Source organism: Lissotriton helveticus, chromosome 6 (assembly GCF_964261635.1).
Source record: "Lissotriton helveticus chromosome 6, aLisHel1.1, whole genome shotgun sequence".
Taxonomy (NCBI): Eukaryota; Metazoa; Chordata; class Amphibia; order Caudata; family Salamandridae; genus Lissotriton; species Lissotriton helveticus.
The window spans coordinates 233,531,669-233,544,138 of record NC_136067.1 but is presented as its reverse complement, the minus strand read 5'-3'; the positions used below and the strand labels follow the sequence as shown (position 1 = coordinate 233,544,138).

Genomic DNA, 12,470 nt, shown 5'->3' with positions numbered 1-12,470 from the left:
CTTGTCATCCGTACATACTTTTTCTGACAGTGGCAGGTTATCAGGTATATCACACCCTGGGAGTTGCAATTTGTATGGGATCTCTGTTCCCAAGGAGGCATATCTGTACAGCAGTATACAAAAAATAAATAAATTGGAGAGGTGCAGTGGTGCTGGACCCATGTGGAGTAAAGGAAACACAAGTGGATCGTTACGTTAACAGTTAGAGACCCTAAAAACCCCACTGAATCTTGGGGGTGTAAATAGGTGACCTGCGGCAATGGCGGTAGTATTAGTATACAGCAAAAAACACAGTTGATGGACAGAATGTAGAACAATGTCATACATTCATCCCAGTACAAGGATCTGGGCCTAAATCCATCGTTTTTTTGCACTCCACATCCCCCTGGGTTAGACACTGGCTATATGCAAATCAGCTCTGACCCTGTGCCTCATGGGAACAGTCCAGGCCGAACTACCAAGCCATGTCTTTCCCAGACCGGAATCAAGCATCCAAGGACCGGTTTCTGGCTATCAGCCTTCATCAGCCTGGATAGCTTGATTCCAGTGGTGTGGAGAGCCTGGGACACATGTCTGAGCAAACCCAGCCCACTCGGGGTGAAAATTGCAAACAACACAGTTGATGGACAGAATGTAGAACAATGTCATACATTCATCCCAGTACAAGGATCTGGGCCTAAATCCATCGTTTTTTTGCACTCCACACCACCCTGGGTTAGACACTGGCTATATGCAAATCAGCTCTGACCCTGTGCCTCATGGGAACAGTCCAGTCCGAACTACCAAGCCATGTCTTTCCCAGACCGGAATCAAGCATCCAAGGACCGGTTTCTGGCTATCAGCCTTCATCAGCCTGGATAGCTTGACTCCAGTGGTGTGGAGAGCCTGGGACTCACGTCTGAGCATACCCAGCCCACTCGGGGTGAAAACTGCAAAAAACACAGTTGATGGACAGAATGTAGAACAATGTCATACATTCATCCCAGTACAAGGATCTGGGCCTAAATCCATCATTTTTTTATCACTCCACACCACCCTGGGTTAGACACTGGCTGTATGCAAATCAGCTCTGACCCTGTGCCTCATGGGAACATTCCAGTCCGAACTACCAAGCCATGTCTTTCCCAGACCGGAATCAAGCATCCAAGGACCGGTTTCTGGCTATCAGCCTTCATCAGCCTGGATAGCTTGACTCCAGTGGTGTGGAGAGCCTGGGACTCACGTCTGAGCATACCCAGCCCACTCGGGGTGAAAATTGCAAAAAACACAGTTGATGAAAGAAAAAACCTACAATCGGGCTTTTTTTAGGGCCGCACCAAGAATTTGGAACTCTCTCCCACCCGCCATTAGAAGAATTCCTTCTTTGGCATGCTTCAAAAAGGAGGTCAGAACTTTCCTCATGGGTAAATTTCTCATCTAAACTCTGCCGTCGACCACTTCAGTTGTGCCTGACTATACTAATACTACCGGTACAAAAGGGGGTGGTGATGGACGGAGCATCTGAACCAATCAAACACTCACACCCAGTCAAAAGATCTGGGTTTAATCCATCACCGTTCTTTAGCCCACTCTGCCACACCAGTTCAGACATGGCTATATGCAAATCAGTCTGACCCTGTGCCTCATGGGAACAGTCCAGCCCGAACTGCCAAGCCATGCCTTCCCTGGACCGGAAACAAGCTTCCGAGGACCGGTTTTGGCATTGCAGCCGTCTTCAGCCTGGCTTGCTTGAATCCAGTGGCAAAGTGAGCAAAGGACTCACGTCTGAGCATAACCTGCCACACTTATGGCGACCAAAGCAGTACAAAAGGGGGTGGTGATGGACGGAGCATCTGAACCAATCAAACACTCACACCCAGTCAAAAGATCTGGGTTTGATCCATCACCGCTCTTTAGCCCACTCTGCCACCCCAGTTCAGACATGGCTATATGCAAATCAGTCTGACCCTGTTCCTCATGGGAACAGTCCAGCCCGAAATGCCAAGCCATGCCTTCCCTGGACCGGAAACAAGCTTCTGAGGACCGGTTTCTGGCATTTCAGCCGTCTTCTGCCCGGCTTGCTTGAATACAGTGGCAAAGTGAGCAAGGGACTCACGCCTGAGCATACCCTGCCACACTTATGGCAGCCAAAGCGGTACAAAAGGGGGTGGTGATGGACGGCCAAAGCGGTACAAAAGGGGAAGGGCATATGGCCGCAGCAGTGAGCAAACGACAAGCCATAAAGTGAAGCACCTTGCGCTAAAGTCCAAAAAACAAAGCTTCTGGCATAGCACAGCGTCTATAAAGCAGCGAACATAGCCAATTAAATTCAACAGATAGGCAGCAAGACAAAGCCACCACCCCGCTAAGAAAACAAACCCCTCCCCCACCACCTCTCTTAACTACACATTTGTCGCATAGCACAGGAATACAGAATCTCAAACATGGCACAGCATTAGCGTTGAAACATGCAATGACACAAAGCATCAATAAAAAACAGTACAACAAAACCACCAGTTCGCTAGAAGAACAGAACCACCCACCCACACCCCACAGCTCGCAGACCAAGGTCCGCACAAAACAGAATGAACAAAAAACCACTCTGTGTCCCACCCCCCCACCCACTCCAACCCCCCAATCAGGCTGAGGAGACCCCCCACCCCACCCAGGGAACCCAGAACTTGGACAGGGCAACCAAACCAAAGGAGCGGGAATCATCCCAGGTGGGGCATGGCAGGACGCGGCGAACACCCCTGCGGTAAGGCAGGGTGGCCAAGCTCAAAACTAACAGCAGCTTCCTGAAAAAGAGGAAAGTACAAACAATGTGTCTACACTACCCAGCAATCTTGGAAATAAGCAGGGTCAAATTCCAACTGTGGCGAGGAGAAAGAATTAAAAAGGGCAACGCTGGGGATTGGCACAAAATCACAGACACGCATTGTACAATCCAAAGTAATGGAGGCCCCCAAAGACGGCGGGAGACAAAAAAAAAACAAAAAAAACCCTGGCGTGCATGGAGTTAATGGCCGGTACCAATTCACAAAGGAAACACAATAGTGCCCAGCCAGACCAATCAATCATTGTCACTCAGATGGTTGGTGGCTTCATGTGAGGACCCGTAGGGGGAGTTTCTGGATTCCTTGTCCAGGCGCTTGGTGAAAGCGAGATCCTGTCTCGGGTCGAGGAAGACCAGCGTCTTGGCGCCCCAGCAGACCCTCAACTTCGCCGGATAGGCCAGGGAGTAAAATACTTCGGGTTTCTGGAGGATTCGCTTGGCTGGTAGAAATTCCCTCCTCGCGGCCTGAACAGTCATGGTGTAGTAAGGATAAAATGAGAGTGTATTGCCCTGGTGTGTGATGGTGCCCTTGTCTCTGGCGGCCCGGAGGATGGCATCTCGGTCGCGAAAGTTCAGAATTTTAGCCACAATAGGGCATGGGAGCATACCAGGACGGGGACGCGGGCCAAGGGAACGGTGCGCTCGCTCCACCACAAAGAAAGACGAAAGGACGTCCCCAAACAGCTCCCTGAGGAGGTTTTTCATTAAGTCCTCCATCTTAGAAATATTAGTGGACTCAGGAAGGCCCGTAAGGCGGAGGTTGCTCCGACGGGAGCACGCCTCGAAGTCCTCATTCTTCTTGCGGATGACAGCAAGGATTTTGTCCATCTGGAGCAGCTTCTGTCTATCCTGGGTACGCTCCCTCCGAGCCCGCGGCATCCTGACGGGGAGACCTGCGAATGTCAAAGGCGAACTTGGGCTGCCTGGGGTCCGACTTACCCATGGCAGAGCAAATCGCCGTGGCTCCAGCAGGCAAAGAGGGGACGACCAGGCCCAAGGTGGAAGGGGAAGTGCAGGAGGATCACATCAGTGACGGAGATGTCAGGAAGACAAGCACACCAGCAGAGCAACAACCCTCGTCACGCGGTGCGGCCGTGCAGGTAGGTAGGAGATGTGCCAATCCAGTGAAGCAGCCCACGCATGGCCAGCCCCTGCAGGGGGGCGCACCACTATGCCGGTGTCCCGGGGTCAGGTAGTAGGCGAAAAATAAGGGCCCAATGGCTGTCTGCGCGGGGGCGGATATGCAGACCAGGTCAATGTCACCGCCGACCACAGGAGGCCCAACACCCAGGATGCCGGCCCAGGGACCCGGCCAGATCTCAACAGGGAGGCAGCAGCAGGCGCGACCAACGGATGAGGTATCAGGGGTGAGCTTGCAAAGGTGGCGCCATCCCCAGCCTCACGGAGGGTGCACCTGTGGTGGAGCCGAAACCACAGAGCAGAGGCAAGATGCCACAGTTGAAGGCCTCCAGGTAGAAGTGGTGGGCGGCGATGGCGAGCACAGCACCATAGTGGGAGGTCAAGGCAGTAGGTGATGAGGTATAAAGGGCACTAGTCGCAGGCATTGGCGGTAAACAGGACAGGCAGCAGCAGGAGACCAATAACGGAATCACCAGGCCGGGACCGCATCCATATCAGGGTATTCGGCAGTTGTCCCCCAAAGCGGGCAGCGATAGGAAGGGAGATGCTGTCAGGCGCCACCCAGCGCTTCACACCGCCGACAGAATGGGGACACTTCGCGATTTAGGAGCTCTCTCAAGCAGAACTCTCAAGTTAGAAGTCTCGGGCACGCTTCAGCGTTTCAGACGAAAACAGGAAATGTAGAAGTCTTCAGGGAACCCTGTGTTAGAGTGGGCAAACAAAAGTCAGGAATGACGCTCTCCTCATACCTGTAGAGGAGAGTTTAAGTTAAAAAACCATGTACGTTGTAGCATCTCAAGTTAGGCGTCAATGATACTGCGAAGTCGCTCTCAACATCAGGAGTGGTTAAAAGAGGGTCATAGAGTGGGCAGCAATTGTGCTTTTTGTAACCTCGTATTAATGTGATAAAGTACCCAAATGCCCTTCAGCCATGTTTGAGTAATAGAATTCTGTATAAATACATTCACAATCTACTTTGAAAAGCTTTCCTATCATATGATGCTGTTAGGATTGGAGCCAGATAGATTTGAATTTTGCTACTGATAATAGACCAGATTTACAAGGATTTATGTGCACCAATTAACAACTGAAAATAGTCATCTGCACACATTTAAAGGCACGCATGTAAAAAAGCCAACCGTTTGGGTACAATTCAAAACATCTGGTGGGGCTGTCCTCTGGAAGGGCGAAAGAGTAAATTAATCCATCACTCAGGCAAATGTTCCGCCTGGCAAATTTTTAAATATCCGGTGGTCGGACATTGAGAGTAAGTGCCGTCTAGATGGTTCCTGCAAATGTATTGCAACTTTGCCATTCGACTCCGTCAAAAATGACTGAGACATAAGGCAAAGTTACACATTTATTTTATTTTCAAAAACAAAACCTCAAATTTAAAAAATAACTCAATGGCCCTCGCCATGAGAGTTATGCCCTGGGATTTCAGTGATTCTCTAGGAAAGCTGTAAACAATGTAATCATTGCATCAAATGATAGCCTTTTGCACTATGAATTAAGTCCTGATATAATATCCATTTCCTTTGTCCTAATAGATTATGTTTTTCTTTCCTTCATTTGTAGGTCAAACTAATTTTACATCATCCCCAGACATACTTTATCAAGGTGATACATTGGTGCTGACATGCAGAACGAGATCCAACTCAACTTCTGGTAGTTGGACTCACAATGGAAATCCTGTCACTATAAGTGCTGCTAACACAATCAAGGATGGTGTTTCAGAATCAGTTCTAGTTATTTCAAACATCACTTCTTCAAATTCAGGTAGGTCATTTTGTTTATGACAAGAGCACCTTTTTGTTCTGAAAGGGATCTTTTACTGGACTTTGGAAAGGCATCTTTGATAAAAATCAAATGATGACCGATAATCTATCATTTGATTTCTGATTTATGGACCTTTCACAATTAAAGACTGTTTGGTTTAAGCCTTTATGGTTTTGATATGAATAACTACTTGGTTTACATTGACTAAAATGTTTTATCAAATACCACTACAGAGTTTAGGTCTGGCTTCAGTTTTCATTAATTGAAGACACTGTGTTATCAATTTTTCAAAAATATATTAGGAAGTAGTGCAGGCTGAGAGGTATATAGAGGGCTTTGAATCAGACAAATTCAACCATTGACATTTATGTATTTTTCAAATTTACTATAGCTTGAATAGAGTGTCCCTATGAGTAATGACATTGTGACAATGGGTAAATTGTTCCATGCTGGTTCCAATTGAGCCTTAGTGATGAAGCCATGGAATAGTCCTTTTGTTTGACTTGAGACAAATCAATGAGCTTGTAATTGAGATCCTGTATCTTTTCTTTGACATATTTACTTTGCTGACACAGTAATATGTTAATGCTCATGGCTTTGTGTGTAGGAACTATCACAATAGAACAATGTCTCAACTGGTATATCATCCAGTGGGACTGTTCATAGAGAGTGTGTCAATCACATAGCACTGAGACAAAGGTACAAGGGAGACCAAGAAAGGTTGAAGGGTTGTTATTTGCATATAGAAGCACTATAATACAACTGTATTGCAGTAACCATAACAACCAAATGTGCACTGGAAGTGTTGTAGTGAGTGAACGGCGCAGTGACACAAGTGATTAAGGAGCAACATGAGGCGGCGAAAAAACCAATAAATTGGGGGTCAAACGAAAGTATTTACAATTACAGGTACAATTTCATGGCTTACAAATGACCCTTTGGTTGCCGCGAATGGCGCTGTGAAGTCAACGGCATTTTGACCTATTTAAATCAAGGTCATTATCAGGACGATGTTTACAAATTCATGGAAAAGTGCTCTGCTGTCACTGAAGCAGAGAAGGAGAGAGTCCGGGTGGGGGACGCGGATGCAGGAAACAGTGTGTCTTGGCCTGCTGTAGGGTGTTACTCGAGTGAGGGCAGCCTCAGAAATGGCTGGGCTGCGATATGGCTTCAAGTCCACAAATATGGTGGCAGCCGGTGCGAGGTGGGGTTGCAGTCTTAAGGGTGACTGGCAGCGGAGGTGCCCATGTTAGGATAATGGAGACAATCATTCAAAACAGGACCGAAAATGTCCCCCGGCCAGACTAAACCCGGATTTCTGGACATCGACCCTGCCGGTCCTGTTTTGAATGTAAATTCATAAGTGCTAGGGTATTGGAGCAGTGATTGGATAAGTACACGGTGCTGACAATGCAGTCCAGCAATCCCCTTGTCACTCCCTGTGCACTCTTCATGCAATGGCCTAGGCACTAATACATTCACTGCTACAATCCCCAGAGCAGTACCTATGCACTCCAGCATTTCCCTTTTTTTGTCCTCATCTCACCAAAGACATCTGCAGATTTAACAAGCTGTCATACTTTACAACTGGGCGCCTCACGGCTAACTGCATTTGCCTAGGTCGTCCCGACCTGCCCCGGCTAGTAGAGGGTTGGTGCAATCATAGGACCCGGGGGAAGACCAACACTCTTAAAAAGTTACCAAACGCAAGTCCTGGCCCCAGCTTAGCAGAGGATGCCAAATACAAAGTGAATGGGCCGCTTTTTGTTGGGACTACAGGTCCAGGCCACCTTGCACTACTCTAATCATCCAGTCACTACCCATGTACTCATGCAATGGCCCAGTCCCTAACACATGCACCGCTGCAATCCCTTGAGGACTACCTATGCAGTCCAGTAATCTCCCTGGTACTACCTATGAACTCCTCCAATCACCCAGCCAGTCCTATGTCCTTATCCAATCACTGTGCCAAAACCCAAGCACTTATAAATTCACCATGCTCTCTCCTAGCAGTACTCTAATCATCCGGTCACTACTCATGTAGTCATGCAATGATCCAGGCACTAACACATGCACTGCTACAATCCCTGTGTACTACCCATGCAGCCCTCTAACCGCCTACACACTTCTCATTTGCTCCTTCAATTCCCCTGGTAGTACCCATGTAGTCCAGCAAACACCATGTCACTCCCCGTGCACTCCTCCAGTCACTCAGCCACTACTATGTACTAATCCAACACTCTGCCAATACGCAAGCACTTATAAATTCACTAAGGCACTCTCCTTGCAGTATTCTAATGTTTCAGTCAGTAGCTATGTACTCATGTAATGATCCAGGCACTAACTGATCACTACTAAAATCCCCTATGCACTACCCATACAGTCCTCTAAGCACTTACACATTTCTTATTCGCACCTTCATTTCCCCAGGTAGTACCCATCCAGTCCCGCAATCACACTGTCACTCCCTGTGCACTCCTCCAGTCACCCAGCCACTACAAGGTACTAATCCAAACAACTATAACACCTATACAGGTCAAAGACTGACAGGGGGATTGCTGGAGTGCATAGGTAGTCCTAGGGGATTGCAGCACTACATCTATTAGTGCCTGGGTCATTCCATAAGTACATGGTTAGTGACTGGATGATTATAGTACTGCAAAGAGAGCACATGGTAAATGTGTATGTGCTAGGGTATTGGAGCCGTCATTGGATAAAAACAAGGTGCTGACAAGGTGATTGGAAGAGTGCTCACGGACTGACATGGGGAAAGCTGGAGTGCATAGATACTGCTCTGGCGATTGTAGCAGTGAATGTATTAGTGCCTGGAACATTGCATGAGTACATGTGCACTTACAAATTCACCATGCACTCTCCTTGCAGCACTCTAATCATCCAGTTTACCCATGTACTCATGCAATGGCCCAGGCACTAACTCATGCAGTGCTACAATCCCAAGAGCACTACCCATGTAGTCCAGCAATCCCCCTGTCACTCCCTGTGCACTCTTCATGCAATGGCCTAGGCACTAATACATTCACTGCTACACTCCCCAGAGCAGTAGCTATGCACTCCAGCATTCACCTTGTCACTCTTTGAGCACTCTTCTAATCAACCTATCAGCACCGTATACTTATCCAATCACTGTGCCAATACCCACACACTTATAAATTCACCATGTAGTATCTTTGCAGCACTATAATCATTCAGTCACTAACCATGTGTTTGTGCAATGACCCAGACACTAACAGATGTAGTGCTACAATCCCCGAGGACTACCTATGCATTCCAGTAATCTGCCTGTCACTAACTATGCACTTCTCCAAAAACCCAACCAGCACAATGTACTTCTCCAATCAGTCCTCCTAAACCCAAGCACTTATAAATTCACCATGTACTCACCTGACAGTACTGTAATCATCTAGTCACTACCAATGTACTGATGCAATGGCCCAGGCACTAACAAATACAGTGCTACAATCCTCAGAGCACTTCCCATGCAGTCCAGAAATCTCTGTGCACTCTTCCAATCCCTCTGCCAGCACCATATACTTATCTAATCGCTTTGCCAAAACCCCAGCACTTATAAATTCACCATGCAGTCTCCTTGCAGCACTCTAATCATCCAGTCACTACGCATGTACTCATGTAATGGCCAAGGCACTAACTCATGCAGTGCTAAAATATCCAGAGTACTACCCATGCAGTCCAGCAATCCCCCTGTCACTCCCTGAGCACTCTTCCAATCACCCAGCCAGCACCATGTCCTTATCCAATCACTCTGCCAAAACCCAAGCACTTATAAATTTGCCATGCACTCTCCTTGCAGTACTCTAATCATCCAGTCACTACCCATGTACTCCTGCAATTACCCAGGCACTAACACATGCAGTGGTACAATCACCTGTGCACTGCCCATGCAGTCTTCCAATCACCAAGACAGCACCATGTATTTATCCGATCACTCCGCCAAAACCCAAGCACTTATAAATTCACAATGCACTCTCCTGGCAGTACTCTCTTTATCCAGTCAGTACCCATGTACTTATGCAATGACCCAGGCACTAACACATGCACTGCTACAATCCCCTGTGCACTACCCATGCAGACCTCTAACTGACTACACAGTACTGATTCACTCCTGTAATCACCCAAGTAGAACCCATTCTGTCCAGCCAACGTGCTGTCACTACTCATGCACTCCTCCAATCACCCAGCCAGCACCATGTACTTATCCAATCACTCTGCCAAAATCCAGGCACTTATAAGATCAACATGCACTCTCCTTGTAGCACTCTAATCATCCAGTCACTACCCATGTACTCATGCAATGCCCCAGACACTAACACATGTACTGCTACCATCCCCTGAGCACTACTGGTGCAGTCCAGCTATCTCCTTGTCACTACCCATGCACTCCTCCAATCACCCAGCCAGCACCATGTACTTATCCAATCACTTCGCCAAAGCCCAAGCACTTATAAATTCACCATGCACTCTCCTTGCAGTACCCTAATCATCCAGTCACTACCCATGTACTCCTGCAATGACCCAGGCACTAACACATGCAGTGGTACGATCACCTCTGCACTGCCCATGCAGTCTTCCAATCACCAAGCCAGCACCATGTACTTATCCAATCACTCTGCCAAAACCCAAGCACTTATAAATTCACAATGCACTCTCCTGTCAGTACTCTCTTAATCCAGTCAGTACCCATGTACTTATGCAATGACCCAGGCACTAACCCTTGCACTGCTACAATCCCCTGTGCACTACCCATGCAGACCTCTAACTATCTACACAGTACTGATTCACTCCTGTAATCACCCAGGTAGAACCCATGCAGTCCAGCCATCGTGCTGTCACTACTCACGTACTCCTCCAATCACCCAGCCAGCACCATGTACTTTTCCAATCACTCTGCCAAAATCCAAGCACTCATAAGATCACTTGCACTCTCCTTGTAGCACTCTAATCATCCAGTCACTACTGATGTACTCATGCAATTACCCAGGCATTAACTCATGGCAAATACAGAGGTCATGCTAATCACAGGGGTGCCCCAACGCATAGTGTTCCCTAGTGTATATAGCTGTTTTCACTGTATTCTAAGTGTCTTTTAGCATAGCACTGGCTCTAGGCCTGGTTAGTCAGAGTCAATTACCACCAGTACCCATCAGCAAAAAGTTGGGGGCACAGGAGGACTTTCTGATCCTCTGTTGGTTCTTTCTGCACATCTCTTGCTGTGTCCTGAACTTTTCTTCGTCTTACTGGACTTCTGTTGCCTCTTTCTGCATTTGTCTTGTTTCTTTCTGTGCTTGTCTTCCTCTTTCTTCACATGTCCTACCTTTGTAGGCATAGTTAGAAATTAGCATATAAAAAACCTTTGAGATTCATTGAAAAAACCATAGGTATCAGGGATGTTATAGCTAGAAATTAGCATTTAAAAAACCTTTGAAATTCATTGAAAAAAACATTGGTTTCAGGGACATTATAGTTAGAAATTAGCATTTAAAAAACTTAGGAAATTCACTTAAAAAAACACAGGTTTCAGGGATGTTACAGTTAGTTGGACATTTCACTCGTACAAAACCAGAGAAATGTGGCCGTTATAGTTAGTTCAGCTAACTATAACTCGCGCCCCCAAAAGGCACTACTGATGACATCATATGTTACATCATTAATGACATAATCAGTGACATCACTGAAACCTATGTTTTTTCAGTGAATATATATACAAGGATCAAGCCTACCCTGTAGCCAGGCATTTGAAGAACGTCATGATAATAACCCTGAACACCCTACAATATTTTGTTATTGATGCAATCCCTCCCCTAAGAAGAGGAGGAAACCGAGAAGCTAAATTGCACCTCTTGGAAACAAGATATATATTTGAGCTTGATACCAAGACTCCGTTGGGGTTGAATGCCAGTGAAGATTTCTACACATGCTTGTAAAGAATTTCCAGAGATATTAGGTAACATGTCTATCAGTTAAATTAGTTCCATCTTACTTAACTAATAATATGAGAATGTATGTATTCTATAAACAGAACCCCTCCTTGCACAGCAATATTATTTTTAATATTTAAATAGCACTTTTGCACTTTTGTGCACTGATAGTGTGTCAGCAGGGTGATTCATTACACTTTTTAAAATTAAGACCAGGCTGACTACAATTATAGAACGTTTTCTCTTAGGCCACTTGGGCTTGATTTCGATCGCTTATAGCAACAAGGAGTGATACACGATGAAACTTGAAGACTGCAATAATATTTATGTTCAAGATGTTTGTTTTATACAATGTTTTTAATATACAATAAAATAACAATGATGGTATTGATCTATCCAATGTAATTTGGTAAAATAATATTGGCATTTTTAGCTTTTACAGATCCAATTTTGAAATGTTTTAATAGATTTTAGATGCCATTTCTCTTTGTAAATACCATGATTTCTACTATATATGAATTATTTATCATTATATCTATACATTTATGTATTTATTGTGATATTTATTTGAGTGCATATTTGCACCAAATGACCCTCTTGTTAAGTGGTATTTAGTAACTTTCCATTTCTATGTATTGGTCACCACAGTTGAATACGCGTTATAGAGCACTGAAGACTTGGATATTTAGCCTTCCTGATACGTGTTGTAAAGCTTTAATATGAGTACCCTGGCCTGACTAATGAAAGCAGTTTGACCAGACTTTCATCTCTTCTGGTCTTTC

At 46.0% G+C, this 12,470-nt stretch overlaps 1 protein-coding gene across 1 annotated transcript in view; it reads left to right on the top strand.

Moving 5' to 3' along the window:
* Positions 1-12,470, top strand: part of LOC144762238 (adhesion G protein-coupled receptor F5-like) — a 626,316-nt gene that overhangs the window by 192,140 nt on the left and 421,706 nt on the right. The window contains exon 4 of the mRNA XM_078647382.1: positions 5,534-5,734. Within this exon, the coding sequence (XP_078503508.1) occupies positions 5,534-5,734 (201 nt within the window). The remainder of the gene's footprint in view (positions 1-5,533; positions 5,735-12,470) is intronic.